At 35.9% G+C, this 20,289-nt stretch overlaps 1 protein-coding gene across 1 annotated transcript; it reads left to right on the plus strand.

Moving 5' to 3' along the window:
- Positions 1-2,126: 2,126 nt before the first annotated feature.
- On the plus strand, positions 2,127-19,264 carry LOC111515501 (putative serine protease K12H4.7). The gene is made up of 6 exons (XM_074176501.1): positions 2,127-2,383; positions 9,118-9,305; positions 13,983-14,218; positions 14,879-15,310; positions 15,584-15,880; positions 19,082-19,264. Exons 1-6 carry the CDS (start codon positions 2,168-2,170, stop codon positions 19,189-19,191), a joined length of 1,479 nt encoding a protein of 492 aa, XP_074032602.1. The 5' UTR covers positions 2,127-2,167; the 3' UTR covers positions 19,192-19,264.
- The last annotated feature ends 1,025 nt before the right edge of the window (positions 19,265-20,289 follow it).

Genomic DNA, 20,289 nt, shown 5'->3' on the forward strand with positions numbered 1-20,289 from the left:
GATATAATTCGAACTCACTTTACATGTTTGTTGAACCTGTATTTAAGTCGGAAGAATAAAACAAAGTAAGCAATCACCGTCCAATAAGCATAATATCCAATCTGGCAAAAATATTCGAAAAAATCCTCAAAAAATGTTTGATGACTTTCACAGAGAGACATCATATAATTTCAGATTTCCAATTTGGTTTTCAAAAGGGAAGATCAACCTCTGATGCCACAGTTAACTTAGTGACACAAATATATGATCACTTAGATAAAAAAACGACCATGCCTGGGAGTATTTATCGATTTGGCTAAGGCCTTCCATACCAATAGTCATGAAAAATTGCTATCGAAATTAAATAATCTTGGTATCAGAGGTCTGGCAAATGATCTAATCAGAAACTACCGCGATGAAGGAGTACAAATGGTTAAAATAGACGGTGTATTGAGCGACCCATTAGAAATTAAATACGGAGTTCCTCAGGGACTGTTTTAGGGCCAATCCTATTTATATTATATTTGAATGATATGTTATCCATTAATATTTCTAGAAAAGTAGTCTCATATGCTGATGATACAGTATTAATAATTGATGGAGCAACTTGGGAAGATGTAATATCTCATACAAGAAACGATATTGACACTATAGTAAATTGGCGTGATGATAGTTTACTAACAATAAATGTATGGAAATCTAGGATGGGGTGGGGTCTATAGTACTATACAACCGCTTATGGTACTACAGAAACGATTTCTCAAAATTATCTATAATTTAAATTTTCGTTTCCCATCGGCACAAATGTTCCAATATTGTAATCTGATTACAATACTATAACTATTATTATTATTAATATTTCACAATAGAAATAAGTTCAAAAATCATCAACGTGGATATGAAACCCGACTGAAAGCGAGTAACCTAGATATACCGAAAATGAACAAAGCTTTTGGACAAAGATCAATTACATACATTGGACCCAAATTATTCAATCTTGCTCCAGATCATATAAAAACGGAATATGTGTTTTAAGGTTTCCAAAATTTCAATCATCAAATGGCTCAAAAATGAACATTATTGTAAACAAATTCTACTGAATTGATGTCTCAGTTTTCATATATATTTTTCATCCCTACCTAGCATTTCAATACTTCTAATTTAAGACGAGTTTGTATATTATATTGTAACATTCATATTTTTATACGTTTACACATTTGAATTTTTACGTTTTATATGTTTTACATTATGTACACGTTTAGAGATTTTATACTTTCAGATTTTATATTCAATATGTCTTTTTTGTAGTATACTAAGAATATTATTCACTACTTTATAGGAAAAGATAATATCGACATTGTTAATACTATTCACAAATATAAGCACTAAAATGTTTTGCCCGAGTAACTCAAAATACAATATATTTTGACCATCTTCAAAGGAAAGAATTTTGATATTGATGTTTCGCAGACAAGTTTTCCAAAAACTTAAGTGAATCATCAATACCTATGTTTCCTCTGATGAAAAATTCAATAATGAGACTCGTTTTGACAAACCTTTCCTTATATCTATATTAATCTCCAATTTTTTCTATTGTATGCTTAAAAAATGTATTTCTTCATTTGACAAAAGTAAATTGAGCTAGGTAGCTGATTTTCATGCTCGGAAAAAATCAAAGTTTAGATATAATAAATATAGTTTAAAAAGAATAAAAAACACGCTTTTATAACATACGAAACTAAAATAAGAAAAATAAATATACTTTAAAAATATAAAAAACACGCTTTTAAAGAACATAGAACTAAAAAGTTAAAAATAATTTTTCAAAAAATATGCTTAAAACAATAACGAACGAAAAATAGTAGTATTATTGTGAAAAAAGCGTGGGCTCTTTATGCCATATTTTTTGTATATCAAGCGCCCGCCACTTTTTTCACAATAATACTAATATTTTTCAATTTTAACAAGATATTAGTTCATGATTATTAGTTATTTTTATCGTAATTTAGTGAACTTTTTGTAGTGAACACTTTTTTCAAAACGTTGGTACATTATTATACAATGCAAATTTTATAATCTAGATATAAAACCACTTTAATCGACACGGTAGATGACGAATGATACTATCGATATATCTCAATTTTCAAATAAATCAACGCATTAGTTCTCAATTCATTGGGAACCAGGGATGTTGAGATTTGTTTTGTATAAAATAATGATGAGAACTTTAATATTTTTGAGTATTTACCTTCTGAGCCATGAAGCAAGTGGTTGGGGGATATCCAACAGAAATAAATTCAATTCGTTGAGGTTGCCAAAAGAACATTTGAAGGATGTACAAGAACATAGTTTCACACAGATTTTAGATCATTTCAATCCAACTGATGAAAGAACTTTCCAACAGGTAAGAATGTATCTTTTGACTTGAATTTCACAATGTAGCTATAGAGGTGAACTTGAGAAATTATGAATTATTATACCATGCCATTTAAAATCGTCATTGAAACTGTCTCCATTAATAAGAAAATGAATTTTTCGCATCACGTTTATCAGAATCACACAAACAACAATAAATGAAGTTGGTGCTGTCAAAATCTAATGAAGATGCAACTCTAGACAGGGGAGAATGTTTACCGTAGTTACAACGATGAAAATCAATTGCAAATGTTTCTGTATTCCTTGTACTTCTAGAAGGAACATGTAAGAAAATTTGTGCTAGCAATGCAGGGCAGTTAATAAAATAATTCAATATAATTGGAATAAGAGTTTCAAGTCAGTTTCCACTCTACGACTACTTAACTTCATTACATCTGCAACCCTACGAATATCATCTAATGAATGGTCCTTCAAAGGCATTTTTGACTTGAACGCCAAAAATTTTAAAAATTTGTTTTGTACCCGTTCAATGTTAAGTGCAGGACTTTCATAGGTGGGTGACCATATGGAACTGCAATAATCTAAAACTGATCTAACCAGGGTGAAATACAGCATTTTTATACATTTAATATTAGAGAAGTCCTTGGAAGTACGACAAATGAAGCCTTGCATTTTTGTTGCTTTGTTTATAATATAATTATAATGTAGGTGAAAGTCCAGTTTTTTATCCATCACTAATCCTAAATCAGTTACAAATTCGACACGTGTTAAAAGTTCTCCCGATATGTAGTAATCATAGTTTACAGGTGTAAGTACTCGATAGTACGTCATACATTTACATTTGTTCACGTTGAGATTCATACCATTTTGTGAACACCATTCACTAAATCTGTTTAAATATGTTTGTAATTCTAAGCAATCATGTGGTGTTTGAATTGTCTTAAACATTTTTAAAATCATCTGCAAAAAGTAAGATGTCAGTATATTTTAAGTTAACTCTGATATCATTAATCAAAATGTTGGGCCCAAGATGGCTTTCTTGTGGTATACCTGATAAAACATTAATTTCGTAGATATGAATTCCTTGACTTTTACATATTGAGATCTGTTACTAATATAGCCTATCACCCATTCCAATAGTTTTCCACAAAATCCAATTGCTTTCAATTTCTCACATAAAATTGAATGGTTCACTGTGTCAAATGCTTTGGAAAAGTCAGTATAGATGACATCTACCGAGGCTTTGGCTAAATCTTGATGTCACTCTAGTACTAGCCCTGAGGTAACACGTTGTCTGTTCAAGGCTAATAGGGCTTGTCTGCTATCAGTACAGATTGTTATATTTTTGCCAGAAATTCCTTTCCTGGCTATTTCTTTTGTGGCGATTGAGATACCAGCCAGTTCTGTTTGAGCCACGAGTTCATACTCGAAAAATATAATGTGCATTTCAAGTTCGATACTTGAAAAAAGAACGAAGGTTTCTTCTGATTAGATATTATCATTATAACTCCTCGTGTCATAGTAACATAGAGATGAAATAAAGTGTTGTCAACATTTAATGGAGAGGCAATGTCGAAGAATATAGGATAAAAAAAACTTTTGTCTATAAGTTTTTTATTTGTCTCGACCGGTTTCGGGTTGTTGAACCATTCTAACCTAGTTGGTAAACAAAAGACTGTCATTCTGTCTATACAAAATTGCTAAGAATGTTTTGTATACTTTAAAGTTTTGTTGGCCAAAATCCGTCATCGACGCTGCATAGTTAGTGCTCTTTCACACGGGGAGCTTCACGTCACTCGCTCCCGAGAGAGAGAAAGGCTCTTACGGCCTGGCCACGGGAACCGGCGGTGCGAACGTCCTGGTACACTCAAAACATTTTTCAGGATATGATCTGTATTTCTCGTACTTCTTGTGGAATTCAAATCATGTACTCTGCAATCTCTTACAAAAATTAGGTCTTGAACCAAAAAACTATTACTTTCCAAGCAATATCGAGATAAATTCGATAAAGACCTTTCGCTGACGGACTATTGGTCGCGGCGGCGAACGTGACTGCCCGTGGCCTGCAAACGGTGTCGCGCGAACGGTCGCCTCGCCTCCCGCTTCGACGTTCGCACCGCCCATCCCCGTGGCCAGGCCGTAAAAGTCTCGGTGTTGATTTTTCGCGGCGAAAACAACTAAATTCGTTTGATCACTGCACTATTCGCCGCGACTACCGCTCGACTCCGTGGCTTCGCCGTACTGATTTATGTCCTTGTTTTACTCGCCCGTCGCGCCGTCCACTGAGTTACAGGCTCTAAGGCTGGTCGAAAATACAATCAGCGAGTTGAACACTAATAAAAAATTGCATATCGTCTTATTAGATATCTCGAAGGCCTTCGACCGAGTTTGGCACCAAGGTCTTCTGCACAAGCTAAACGCGTTCGACCTACCTCGGGGCCTTGTCCGGTGGATCGGGTTCTTCCTGAAAGACAGGACATTTCAGGTTGGAGTAGAGGGATCTTGCTGGAGTGCCACAGGGGGCCGTGCTCTCTCCGACGTTGTACTCACTTTACACCAGTGACCTTCCGAGGCCCGAGCGTGTGAAGGTATCTCTTTACGCCGATGACACGGCTCTCCTCTCATCTTCCATGGGTCGGGAGCTCGGTGTCGTCTATATGCAACGTGCATTGGACGACCTCGAGCGCTGGTACCTTGATTGGAAGATCCGAGTGAACCCGGATAAGACTCAGGCAATAACCATGGGAAGATTGAAATCTTCTCCGGCCAGGAAAGTGGGAATCTCTGGAAGGGAGATTAACTGGCAAGCGTGGGTAAAGTACCTCGGCCTTCTAATAGACCGTAGACTCACTTGGAACCCGCACATAATGTCCGTCAAATCTAAGATCGAGGGTCGGATAGCACGTCTGTACTATCCGACACTAAAAAACAAAATTACCATCTACAATACGATGTTCAAGTCTGTCTGCATGTATGCTTCAGGCGTCTGGGGACAAGCGGCTCCGTCCAACATTTCCATTCTGGAAAGGTTACAAAACAAGCTAATAAGGATGATTGTGAATGCTCCTTGGTTCGTGCGGAATGAAGCCATCCGCAGAGATTTGCAGCTGCCTTCCATTCGGCAGTCCATCCAGTCGAGAAATCAAAGAGTTTTTGATGATGCAGAAACTCATGAAAACCTATCAGTCAGGGAAGCTATGGATTATGCTATAGACGACCCCTCCCGATATAGAAGGCCCCGACACTCTGTCGTATGAGGCCCCTATATCCTCCGATGAAAGATGAACAACGTTTTCATCCAATTCACCCCATCCAGGCAGGGGTACATCGTGAAGGGCGGTACTGATGTCTGAGGACATTCATGCCGCCATACCATTTACCACCCATTCAGTTATGACCCGTTTGTCTTTCTGGCAAACATCATCAACATCATCAACCTGAAGAAAATCAAGATGGATTTCGGCCCGTCGCGCCGCAATTCGCCCACGCGATTCGCTTGGTACATTTCGCCGGTTGCTTCGCCGGTCGCCGTTGCGCGTGGCTTCGTAAGTACATTGCTATGCGTTTCTTTCAGTCGCTAGACGCTTCGCCGTTCGCACCGCGCGAGCTTTTAAACGAAGAGCGGGAGCCGCCACGTCTAGGGAGACGAGTGCTCTCACGTCTCCTGCACCTGGAGCTGGGGAGCTGCGTCTCCTCCTCAAGACGCAAAAGGATGAGTGGGGGCTGTCCCTGGTTGACACTTCACACTAGTCATCACGGCAAATTCCGATGTGGAGCTGTTAACCAGTGCTGTCTGCAACCGACCCGCTCTTTGGGATAAAAGTCTCGACATTTATAAGAACCGAAATGAAATCGTGAAAAGTTAAGTGGAAGTCTGCAAGGTGCTCAACGTAGTGTCCATCCCATTCTTGATCGGTGACGTTTCTGTCGTCGAGGTTTGTGTCAACAGTAGAGAAGGTATATAGCAACAGCTCGAATGCTATCCATTCCACGACTGACCTGTCTCTCTGGCTTACAGAGACAGGCTTGTCTGGCTATCAGTGTTGCCATCAGTAGCACACCGTCAGCAGCCATGGAGATCCTTCTAGATCTACCTCCTCTCCACATTTTTCTGGAGAGAGAGGCTAGATGGACTGCATACAGACTTGTGCACATTGCCAATTGCACAAATCAATTTAATGCAGAGTGCAACAGACTGTTGGTTGACACTGGACGTCACAGAATTCTGGAAATGACCTTGGATTTTAAGCCTCCAACTGTCAACTACGAACTGCCTTATAAATTACTGTTCCCGAGTAGAGAGGATTGGATCCTCCGGAAGCAGGAAATATTAAAAGCAGATAGTTGTTGGTTTACAGATGGATCAAAAAAACCTTCCGGTTCTGGTGCAGGTGTTTTTAGTCGCAGACCCACGAGAGACGTGAAGCTCCCTGTGTGAAAGAGTCCTTGGAAGACTAACTGTATTTTTGAACGGAAAATTAGGTAAAGTCTGTCCTGCTTAGAAAAGTGTTGAAAAGGCGCACGTTGAAAATCATAGACCCATATCAGTTTTGTGTGTTTCCAAAGGTCTTTGAGATAATTTCATATCGTCGATTATAGTCTCTGTTCAAGGTTACATTAGCATGAGTTTGTTGATAATCTGTGTTACTATCTCGCAATTTATTTTCGAAGCATCAGATAATAAAATTCAAGTTGATTTAATATATAAAATTGAACATGATATTTTGCTTGATAAGCTAATGGGTTTTGGAAACATTCATTATTTTACAATGGTTACAAGTCTACAACAAATTTAGCTACTTCTAATGTTCCTCAGGGCTCCAACCTTGGTCCTTTTTTTAACTGGTTCATAGATGATTTGTGTGAAAGTTTGAAATATGAACAGCTACGTGGTGCAAATGACTGGAAGTTATTTTGAATGAATTCGAAAACCAGGTCCCAAATGACATGAGTGATTATTGAAAGCTTCGTTACACAAACATACATAGCTACGCTGATGATACGCAGATATACATGCATTTCCAGGAATCTTCTGTAGATGATAGTTGCTGAAAAATTAATAAAGATATGAAGAGTCTGACTGAACTTTCGGAAAAATACTGTCTTTCTGTGAATGTCAACAAATCGTTTGTCATGCTTTTTGGGAAGTCAGCAACTAGGAAGAAGTGCTTGAATAATATAAGCATCACTATCGATAACGTGTCGTTACCAATAAAAGGCGAAGATGACAATTTAAAAAACCTTGGTTTGCTGAAGATTTTCATCGCATGTCTCACTGATTTTGAAAAGAGGGTATTGTAACCTCAAAACAATCTACCGTAACCGTGAAGTACTGAATCGCCAATCTAAACAAAGTCTTTGCGACGCACTCATGCATCAGATTGATCACTGGTTCGCGGAGACGGGATCATGTGACACATCACTTACCAAAACTGGGTTGGTTGAATATGGAAAATCGGCGTATCTTACATGCATGTACATTATTTCACAAAACAATAAAACACATGAAGCCTGCTTATCTCTACAACAAACTCAGGTTTCGGACCGACGTTCATAATCTTAATTTGAGATTCAAGAACTTGCTCACGCCCCCTCACCACAAACTTCTCATTATCGTGGATCGTTTTCTTATTACATAACCTGGATTTTTAACAAATTACCTAACGAACTAAAGAATTCAAATTGTATTATATTCAAGAAGAAAATTAAACATCTTTTGCTTATGAATGAAATTCCTAGCATGCTGAATTTCAAGTGCTAGTGTCTATTTTCGTTTTTTTTTTCTTTTTCTTGCATCGACTTCTTTTCTTTTTAATTATAGTATTATACATGTGTTCAATGTGTCTTGCATACCGTTTTATGTAGTATATTTTTAATCGTGTTTGTTTGGTGATATGTTTGCTTGTGTGCACTTGTGTTTATGTTTACATAGGTGCACACATTTTTTGGTTGGATGGAAGAGCAAGGTCTGCTCATGTTGCGATTTCTCCGTAGCATGGTCAGAAATTCAATCCTGCCATTTGATACGAGGTTATATTTTTGTTTATATAGATATATATTTTTCTTCTTCGTATTTTGTTCCTATCAATAAAATCAATTTTTATTATTATTAACTTTCATTGTACTGAACTCTCACTTTCCTGTACCTCCATCTACCTTGTTTAGAGGTCAATATTTCATTACAGTAAACCCTTATTTGGGACCCGCAAATGGAGGTAAAACAATTTTATTTTGTGAGAGATATTTCGAAACCTGAATGAATGAATTTATTAGCTGCTAGACCTTGACATCAGATAGTATACTTCCTGTAGTACCTATGTTATATTATTTTTTTTAAATGTTATGAAAATTACATTCATAATTGTCCAACAAATGAATACATTCGATACGATAAAAAGAAACCTTCAATAACAAGCTATTTACCATCATTTCAATTGATCATTCGAGTTTCGCGATTTTTAGCGTTATTTTGTTAACGTCGATAGCCAGGCGGTTCGACGTGGGTGCTTTGTTCACTCAGTCAATCAGCCGATGTGTCTGTCGATGGTTCAAGCCACAGGCTGAACGATCGATTTTCACTTGCTACCGTCCAACCCGTGTTAGGAATCACACGTTAAAAGGTAAGACCTCGTTAGCTCGCACAAATTTCGACTTCTTAGGGTTGTCGTTCTTATATTTCAGATCCAATTTTTTCATCTTTCATGATCTCACACACTGACCGGATAGTCAACATATAGATCATTTGAGTTTCGTCATTTTTAGCGTTATTTTGTGAACAAAAACTTTGTGAATGGAACGTCGATAAACACTGTTTTCCTGTTCATTGGGGGTGAAGGAGGAGAGAACGGGTATTACACGAGCGTGGGATTCATGGCAGAATATGCAGCAGAAATTAAGGCCCTTTGTTTCTCCGTGGAACACAGATATTATGGGGAAAGTCGTCCTACCGAGTAAGTTTTTCAGTGATAATCAATACAGTCGAAACCGATTATAATGACATCGTTTACAATGACCGATCGGTTATTACGACCAGGGGCTCGATTTTTGACCCTTCTCTTTGATATTATCATACGAGTTCGTAAGAGTGCAAGAATATTTTTAATTTGTGACCCTTCTTTATGAAAAGAATACTTGATATTGAGAATGACTGTACTCGTCTCTTTGTGACCACATTTCTATTGTCTTTAAAGGAATAAACTAAGGTTATAATTCTAAATCTGATTTGCTGTATTGTATAATTTCGATCAAAATAGACGAATTAGTTCAGGTGATATAACTGGAGAATTTGAAACATTTCGAAAATCAACCTATGTTGAATAACAGACCTAACCCAGAAGATCCATTCGCCTTGAGTGAACGTTGGTTTTTCAAACTGTTCAGACTAACGAAAAACTTGGTCAGAGTCTTGATAGATATCTTAACACCGTTTAGCAGGGGACCTAAATGACCCACAGACCTTCAAATCCAAACAAAGGTACCAAAAAGTTCTTGGTCGAAAGGGAAATATTCAAAATTTGTGGGTTTCAGGTATTAACGGCATTGCATTTCTATGCATATGGTAACTACCAAACCAGTGTAGGTATTAACAAGTATTTATGTTTGAGCCAGTCTTCTGTGAGTGTGTGTGTGTGAAAGAAGTTACCACCGCATTGAATCAACAGGAAATTTTCAATAAATGGGTTCAATTTCCCAACAATTTTGAAAAACTCAATTGGATCCGTCGGAGGTTGGTTGAGTACCTACTTCTTTAAAGATCTGATAATTAAAACCATTGTAGGTTTTTTGAAGAGCATAATATACCTGGTGCAATTGATTGCACCCACATAGCTATTCGTTCTCCCCTTATTGATCATGCTAAATATGCTGAATACCTGTATATAAACAGAAAGAATTATCATTCTGTTAATGTACAACTGGTAGGAACAATTTCAAAATGTACACATTTGTTATTTCTCATTCATTTCCGTATGACGTACTTAGAAGTCTGGAAAATTCTACTCAGGTCGACGTGATATACATAGATTTCCAAAAAGCGTTCGACAAAGTAAATCATGATGTATTGTTGAATAAACTTTCTCTATGTGGAGCTACTAAAGGAACTATGAAATTTTTAGCATCATATTTAAATGAGAGAACGTTCAGAGTGAAATTCGGTACCAACTATTCAGATGAGTACCAATCAAAATCAGGAGTGCCCCAAGGATCAAATCTGGGGCCTATATTGTTACCCATTTTGGTAAATTTTAGATTACGAATCCGAAAGAAAAAAGCGGCGCTCTCCCTTATTTAAAAAGTTACGGTCCTTTAAAGTTCAGAAAAGGGCAATTTTTCAGCCTTTTCACTAAATAAACTATTTAAAAACACAAGCATTTATTCGCTTGGTCACCTTTACACCTTATTCCTCCTTCTTTAACACTTTTCACTTCAATAATCAACATTTTTCTTATAAAAAACTTAATTTAAAAACGAATGCTTCTCCTGGTGACATTATTCTATTTTTAGGTTAGTTACTAGTGACATTTCAGAAAAAACCGGTTGGTATTTGCCGTCGCCTACTATTTCAAATTCGTAATACACCACCAAAAACCAATTTACGATCTAAAGAATGAAGGTAAAAAACATTTAAATTACTTCAGAAATATGGACTGCATCAGTCGTACCAACCATATCATTAACCTTAAAAACGTAAAATACAGTGATATGTAACCAAAAAGCAGCTCCGTACATTTTTCAACATTTTTATAAGAAAAATGTTGATTATTGAAGTGAAAAGTGTTAAAGAAGGAGGAATAAGGTGTAAAGGTGACCTAGTGAATAAATGCTTGTGTTTTTAAATAGTTTATTTAGTGAAAAAGAAGGCTGAAAAGTTGCCCTTTCCTGAACTTTGAAGGGCCGTAACTTTTTAAATAAGGGAGAGCGCCGCTTTTTTCTTTCGGATTCGTAATCTACGCATCAAAATACGTAAGTACAGTCAAAAATTTTTTCAAAATCGCCGGGTGTCCACATAACGAAAATTTACCGTTGCACCAGTCATGCTATTCAAACTTACTGCAATGTTTACTCCATAGATTGGTGGCGTCTCTTTGAGTGAAATTTTGATTGAATCGCCCACTACTCAAATCTGGATGATTTTTAACAAATTCGATCAAAACTTTTTTTTGTTTTCCTGTTATTTTTGATGATCTGCTGTCCATTTTCTTCAAAAAAAATATTTTTATATATTACTGTTGTGACGTGACAGTGACATCTCTTGCTGACATGACTTACATGGAACATTAAACGAAGAGAATTTCACAAACCCGAGAGCGTTGCCAAGTTGTGCATTCGCTTCACTTATGTTTTCATACTGAAGGTTGTCAAAAATATGCAATTCGTAAATTGTTCGCTATAAAAGTTTCGTTAAATTGCGAAGTCGGCCAGTAACGAGTGATGTCAAAAATCGAGAGACCTTAAGGTCCCGGTCGAATCTCTAGTAAACTATTCAGTAAACATACCGCCTATAACAACATCGAATACAGCGACATATCGCTTACAACGACGAAATTTTATCGATATTCATCGACTATAACGACCAACTGTTTAATTGGCCCAGCAAAACAAAACAATACGAACGATTTCAGAGCTTATTACTAAACAATGAAGGAATATTTACGCACTCCGCACTTTCTCCCACCCCATCCGAACCTCTTCCCGAAGATATTCACCAGAGAAAATCTTTAATGCTGATGAAATCGGATTATCCTACAATTCAACCCCTGACAAAGCACTTAAATTCAAAGGCGAGGAATGCAAGGAATGCAAGAATTACAGTATTTGTTGCGGCAAACATGACTGGTACATGTTAAAAAAACTTTTAGTGATAGGAAAAGCTAAACAACCGCGTTGCTTTAAAAACATTCACTCTTTGCCTGTAACTTATGAAAACAACATTAAGTCCTGGGTGACATCCCAAATTTTTGATAAATGGTTGCGTAGCTGGGATGCAGAATTGAAGTCTGGAAGAAATAAAATTCTTCTCCTAGTAGACAGCGGTCCCGCTCACCATATAGTCTCCAATCTGAAATGCATAAAACTTGTGTTTTTACCGTCCAATGTCACCTCTGTGTTACAGCCTATGGACCAAGGCTCTTTAAAAACACAATACAGAAAACTTCAAGTGCTAAAAATGATACAGAATATTGAAAACGGCGAAGTTACAAAAAGTCCTTAATGTTCTGGATGCTATTCTGATGATATCGGAAGCTTGGAAAAAGGTCACACAGTTCACTATAGCCAACTGTTTTCGCCATGCCGGTTTCGAAGATTTCTCTCCCTCACATGCGGAGGACGACGATGATATTCTGCTAGCGAGAATGATACGATCTCCTACTGATGAAGATGACAACGTACCACTCGCTCAATTGGTTGCTCAGTTGCAAAGATCTACTGCTACAAAACCAAGAATTGAGATAGAGGAATTTATTGGAATGGACGACAGTGTTGCCGAATGCGCCTTAGCTACTGAGGAAGAAATTCTTGCAGAAGCTGAAAGTAACAATCGTAACACTGACGAAGTAAACCAAGACCATCAAGACCTTCAAGAACAGTTTCAGTCAACAACAATTTCCGAGGCTCTTAACGCTATAACAGTTTTGCATAAATGTGTTACCTCCAGTTTAATACTGATGATACTCATACCTTGAGCAGTATGAAACGTAAAATGCAAAGCATATTTGAGACTGCGCTTAAAAAAAAGCAGTCTAAAATTACTGATTACTTTGAAAACTAGTGTAGTATTATAACCTGTATTGTAGGCAGCTAAGTAGATACATTTTGTACACCAATTATTTCTTATTAAACATATATTTATTATTTTTTTGACATTTCATTTGAAAACAAGTTAACACACATAACCTATACCTATACGAGTATACGACAATATAACTACATACTTGTGTACCTATATGTATTGCTTATAACAACTATTGGGTATAACTTCGGAATCTATACGGTCCCTTCAATGTCGCTGTATCAGGTTTTGACTGTATTTTTTATCATCATTATTGACCAAAAAAGGGATCTCAGAAAATTTGTACTATTTTTTTTTCACGCCCCGAGATAACTGTGGCTATTGTCCATAAACAGTGCAGAAAGTGAAACAAAATGATGAACTCATCACAGATGCTGGTGAAACAGTGCTGAATATTTCTCGAATGTCGTAAAATGTATATCTAGTCATTTTGGTCAAACTATTTCGCTGCCACGTATATCAATGTCAGTAAATGCGCCCTTTCAGGCTCTACCATTTTATGAAGCTAGAACGTCTGTGAAAGGCAACTTCATTTCAATCATGCACAAGATGAATTTCACAGGGGTGGAATTTATAGGATTTCAGAATTCATCAAATACTCGTACGACTTAGTTTTCAATTATTTTATCTAACTGACAACTTTTTCGACTTGCCACCATTCTGTTTGTCTGAATTTGGCCACGAGTTTATTCTCATACGTTCGGTTAAGATGCTTATTCGGAATTAGTAATTGAACAACTGTGCTGGAGTTTTAGCGCACCTACCAAAATTGATCATAATTCGTCACTGAAAAATTAGCTATTGAAGTGAAAAGATCACCAAGATTCATTATTCACAGGAATACGACAACGAAAGATTTGCAATTTCTAACCAGTCAACAAGCGTTGGCGGATTTGGCATTTTTTGTAGAAGCGATGAACGTGAAGTACAATTTTTCGCAAGACGTCAAATGGATAGCAATCGGAGGTTCTTATGCTGGAAACTTGGCAGCTTGGCTAAGGCTAAAGTATCCGCACTTGATCACGGGTGCTATGTCTGCAAGTGGGCCGTTATTGGCTAAGTTAGACTTTCCAGGTAAACTTCACTTCATGAATATTTTCATCACTATCTCTTTTCACCATCACTGTCTCATATCCATTCAGTCAAGTTATCCGATCATTTTGTACGAAATATTGTAATTAATAAAAATGTCATGAGTAAATTCAAAACTATAGAATCTCAAGAATCTTCGTCGAATGTTATGATTGAAGGTTCTATAATTTCCCCAACCAAATGGTCTGATTTTCTCATGTTGTCGCCTTCTTGTATAATATGTTCAATACATATTCAATATGACAGTATTTTGACATCTTCCAATTCAAATGCCATATTTATCCTTGTAACTGAATATTTCTTTAGTTTTAATTATTTAAATGACTCAAATAAAAGTTCATCATTCGATTATAAATTTTTATTACCAATCATTTTAGGTGTTGGTTAGTTCCCGTCAGTCACCTGTCAGTTCACCCTGGAACACACTTATAATACACTGTACTAGAATGTAACGTACTAGATCATAATTAAATAAGACAATGTAATGTAAGACAATGATATAAGGGCGGACAAAGAATAATAATATTTCGTTTCTGTGGCATCTCATCCACTACATATTCCGTGAAACAAGCTCTATTTGAACATACTATAGATAATAGTTCTTTTTCAAACATACTTTCTTCAAATCGTATATTTTTGCAGAATACCTAGAAGTGGTCGCAGATGACTTAAAAAGAGAAAATGCATCTTGCTTAGAATCAGTTCAACGGGCATTCGAGCAGCTGAAAGTTGTCCTTTTCAATTCAACTAGTCACGAAGATTTCGATGAATTGTTTCAGTCATGTGTGCCAGTGAAAGATAGTGTTGAAAACGCACTCGATATGGAAAACTTATTTTCTCTCATTTCGGATTCATTAGCCTACGTAGCCCAATATGACAATAACCAAGCAATGCTCAATGCACAGTACGGGATGACTATTCGGTCAGTGTGTGAGATCATGAAAGATGAAAAAATTGGATCTGAAATGGCTCGTCTGGCCGCCGTCAACAAGCAGATCTCTGGCCAAAGCTGTTTTGATTTCAGATATAACACTCTCATAGAGATGATTCAAGGATATGGCACTTCAAATGGAGGTGAGTATACAGATGAAAAGTGACCACTCATACGAGTATGACGTCAAAACTCATCGATCGACATTCCGGGAAAAATATTTATTTCTATTATAGTACGCAACTAAGCTATCGGAGAACATGAGAGCTGGGTTCGAATTCCGGTCGGATCACATTGTTTAAATTTATTTTTCAATTCATGATATGTCTGCATAGATACTGCAAGTCAAATCTTCCGTAATGAATTGTGTGTGAAATATGTTTGTGGATGAGGATTCAACTTTTTTGTTGTTTCAGAGAAGCAATGGATTTACCAAACTTGTACTGAATTTGGATACTATCAGACTTCATCGAATAAGACTTTTGGAGACGGGTTTCATTTGGATTTCTTTATTCAACAATGCATCGATATATTCGGCCCACAGTATAATAAAGATTTCGTACAGAAAGCTGTCGAAAGAACGAATAATTTTTATGGGGGTTTGGACATCGATGTGACAAATGTCGTTTTCGTACATGGCGTATCAGATCCATGGCATGTTCTGGGAATCACTAGAACAAGGAATATAGACTCACCTGCTATTCTTATTGAAGGTATATACTAATGTTTTATCGGATTAAAGATCAGTGCGGTTATCAGCACTTATTATCAATGAATAAACTTTATATCTTTCAGTACATGGTACATATATGAAATGAATAAATAATTGTTATGAAAACAACTCTCCCAAATTTAGTAACAATCAAACTTTACAAACATAGCAGTTGGTAGGTAGGTGTCTCACGTTTGTACCATTGTTGGCAACATTCTTTGTTCCATGGTTGTTCTGTTTTTGACAGAAACAAAATTCTTTGTACTATGCTCAGAGTAACAAAAGGCAATAGAGTGGCCTTTTGCATCCTTATCTTGAAGGCAGCATAACTTTGTTTGTTTACGGGAAGTAAGTTGGACCATAAAACAGTGACGGTTGGTTCAGTTGATAATCGGAGGGATAGTATATATTTTTAAAATTAATCATTTCAGGTGAAAATGTATTCTGTTCAAATAGTTCGTACAGGAAATCTGATTTATTATTAATGATTATGGAAATGAGGCCAATTTTTATTCCATCTACTAGATTTTTATTTATGTATGGCTTTATAATAAAGCGCGTGGTTTACTGGCTTAAAATTAAATTATTTTATATGAACTAATTCATAACAATGATAAATGTTAATTTCAAAAGTAATGAACTTTGCTTCATAAAATCAGATGAAGAAATTTGTGATTTATTCTCAAGCGGTACGGTTTGTGAGGTCCGATATAAAGAATTTTCGATTAGAAATCATGTATAGTTATAATTACGATTGAGGTTTGATAATATTCTCTGATTTCATTCAAAATTGGTATCTAGGGTTCTTTGTGGACCGACATTATGAAAGGGGATATTTTTGATGTTTGTAATGATCGTTTTTTTGATCTTATTCTTATAAATGAAGTTTTTGAAACTAGGTTTCCATTATTTCATTATTTGACATATCCCAACCAAAAAGAGGTTAAAACATGACAACCGTCATTTCTTATTAAATATTGCAACTCGAAAGCCTCGTGCAAAGAAAGAAAAACCAAACCGGAGATCATATTCTTTGTGTGACGTAAGTTAGTTGTTGAGTAAGCAATAACAGATATAACACCGGTTGCACAAGAATAACTATTTAGTATACAAACTGAACATTGAGCAGAAAGCTTTCAGTCTGTTGATCACAGAATGGATATGATCTATGGCACACATATCAAGAACATATTTTTCATTTTTGAATACAGTTTATTTCATTTACATTAACGATTTTTTGTAATTATAGAATTCGTCAGCATGAATTATTAAAAAAACATAATGTCGGTCCACAAAGACTCCTAGATACCAATTTTGAATGAAATCACATAATAATATCAAACCTCAATCGTAATCATAAATATTCATGATTTCTAATCGGACCTTGCAAACCGTAGCTCTTGTTTATCAAATCTGAAAATAAATCACAAATTTCTTCATCTGATTTTATAAAGCAAAGTTTATTACTTTTGAAATTAACATTTATCATTGTTATGAATTAGTTCATTTAGAATAATTTAATTTTAACCCAGTAAACCACACGCTTTATTATAAAGACATACATAAATAAAAATCTAGTAGGTGGTAGAAAAACTGGCTTCATTTCCATAATCATTAATAAATAATAAATCAAATTTCCTGAAGGAACTATTTGAACAGAATACGTTTTCACCTGAAATGATTTATTTTATAAATATTTGACCGAGTAATCCACAGTTTGTTGTTGCATAAACTAAACGCTTTGGGTATTCAAGAAATGTATATAATATCCCTCCGATTATCAACTGAACCAACCGCCACTGTCTTATGGTCCAACTTACTTCAAATGTAAACAAACTCTCCATAACCTCTCATTACCCGCCACCCCCCTTGCCTATAAGTTGTACAGAAAAGGAAAGTACGATACCCGTTTCAAAACACATGTATTGTATTGGTATAGGCACCGTACAGGCATGGCAACTTTATGTCTTATTATTACTCTGAGGTACTATGCCATATTTCATGTCATATCTCAGTCTCATCATTTGAGCACATGTACTTTCACCAGCTGATTGCTCTTGAACGATTTTAAAACGATTTATACTATTTCATGAAGATTTTCTGTATAACTTTTTTTTCAAAAATTTCATCTCAATGCTTCACCTTCATCTAGTCTAGATGGACATTAGTTGTTTGTATAACTTGAACATCTTTTATTGGACGGCCAACCTCAGTGAATGTAAGTTGTGCCTTGTGTTTTTGAAATTTTCGACTTGTATTTTACTCAACAATTATTTTAGTTCGTTCCTGGAGACGGTAATAAACATTACCTGTCTAAATATTGGAATAACATGTGTTGTACACTTCCGTTTTGCTGTTCACTATGGAAATTTTCATTTTGCCGCCCTCTTGCGGGAAAAACAATGTCACAAAGTAACTCCAGAAATGCTCTAAAATATCAGCAACTACTGTAAAAATTGTAGTTTGACATTATTGAAATAAAGCACAGTTTTTCCTTTCTGGAAGATGACTATGGCATCTGTGTCAAGAGGAGAAAATTCATTTTCTTATCTTATCTCGACAAAAGCCAACACTAGCCTGAAGGTCATAGCAGCCGCTCCCAATCATATGAAGAAAAACAAACGATAGCGTCATTCACACTACGTTTCTTAGGTTTTTTTTTTATACAAGGGAACATCAATTAATCTTTTATGACATTAATATTTTAAATTTCCTCCCACTTCGGGGATCTCTTTTTTATGTCGATTGATAGATGGAGTAATGCAGTCTATAATCATCTAATAAAAATTGCTAAGATATTTTGCTAAAAACAAAGCAAAACAAAACATGAAGTCAGCTCCTTCTTGTAGGTATTGTGAAGAGGTAAGGTGTGGTGTTTTCTGGATCTGATTCCGATAAGAAACTGTAAAGAGGTCAACCATTGACCAGTTGACGTTTTTTAGCAACTTTTCAACGCCTTCCTCACCCTGGTGATATGTATCGATGTTCTAGGCTACCCTCCAGCCCTCATTGAAAATCACGTGTATGTTTTGTGGTTAGGTTAGGTCAAATGTTAAGAGTTTATTGTGGCTCATGTTTTGTAGTACAAAGTACTAGTCCTTAGCTCACACAAGTTTTGACTTCTGAGGGTTGTCGTTCGTAGGGGTGCGATAGCTGGTTAACGGAAAAACAGATTTGAATTATCCTGTTTTTTTATTTCCAGGTGTTGCTCACTGTGCAGTTATGGATTTAAGTTCAAAGCACGATCCACCACAACTAAAGGAAGCCAGAGGACAAATAAAACAAATAATTGGTTCTTGGTTGAAACTTTAATTGACTTTTTAAAGTCTAAATGTGTTGTTCATACATAGTAGTTATTTGGTTATTATATTTCTGAAGAAGAAAAGTGTGTTATTTATTTTATGAGTGTGTTATACTGGAACTGTTTTTTTGTATGTATATTTTTAGCGTTTTTCTCGCCACTATCCCCCAGAATCGAATAAATTTCTTCCATATTGCTTTTTCAAATTGCAATTTATTTCTCATGAAATTATTCCAGGAGTTCACTTTGTAATGGGGAATGTTCCTCCTGACGAAAATCAAGTAGTTTTCATAAAAAAGCTCTGAAACAACGCATTTCAACCTTTTTCTTTAAAAAATTATTTAAATACTTAAAAAAGAGAAATGAAATAATGCATTCAGCATTTAAAGGGATTCGTTTCTATTTCACTATTTGGCAACATCGGTTATAGCTAATAAAGGACAATGAATTTGTTACCTGTATGAGACAAACAAAGATGACATATTTCAGAGGCGTGCTGTTCTGTTTACTTATATTCCTAGTTCTGAGACATTCTGTAATATATGACATTTTGTGCACCTAACCTATCTTCCTCTATATAAATAATCAACAAAACAACTGTTGTTTATGTGGCTTGTGAAGGTGGTATTGAACTATAATTTATATTTTGCCCTAATTGTTGATTTATAAAGATAATTTTCCTTTTTTAAAGTAGAACATCTTGGTACGTTTAAATTATATCAACTTGATATTTGAAATTTGAACATAATTCACTGTTTCATTCCATTTTTAGCCTGACAGGGTTTGTCCTAGCGCATGGATGCACAGACCGCGGCCCGCCGGTCGAATACCGGTGGCCCGCCGACAGCAAAAATAATACTCTCGTACATTCGAAGAATATTTAATTCTATTCCAGAATAAAACCAAAAAATAAAATGTTCGAAAAGTAATTTGAATCTCGCGCGCGCGCTATTTGAATCTAGCGCCCAAAAATGCTAAGTCAAGTAACATCGCTTGCCGCCTTTATATAAAGTTCAAAATAGTAGAAGTAGAGAAATCAAGAATTTTCTAGCGCGGTGTGCGTTGACACTGCTGCGGAAGCTCAGCCATTATGGGATAAGAGGAACGAA

This window comes from Leptinotarsa decemlineata, unplaced genomic scaffold (assembly GCF_025532065.1).
Source record: "Leptinotarsa decemlineata unplaced genomic scaffold, Ldec_3_MD MMD2_tig00001719_RagTag_RagTag, whole genome shotgun sequence".
Lineage (NCBI taxonomy): Eukaryota > Metazoa > Arthropoda > Insecta > Coleoptera > Chrysomelidae > Leptinotarsa > Leptinotarsa decemlineata.

Bases quoted from the DNA above. Each gene is read 5' to 3' on its own strand.
- LOC111515501 (XM_074176501.1), top strand. From the start codon at position 2,168: ATGTTGAGATTTGTTTTGTATAAAATAATGATGAGAACTTTAATATTT. The intron at 2,384-9,117 runs GTAAGAATGTAT...CGTCATTTTTAG, and splicing joins ATGAAAGAACTTTCCAACAG to CGTTATTTTGTGAACAAAAA. The intron at 14,219-14,878 runs GTAAACTTCACT...ATATTTTTGCAG, and splicing joins GGCTAAGTTAGACTTTCCAG to AATACCTAGAAGTGGTCGCA.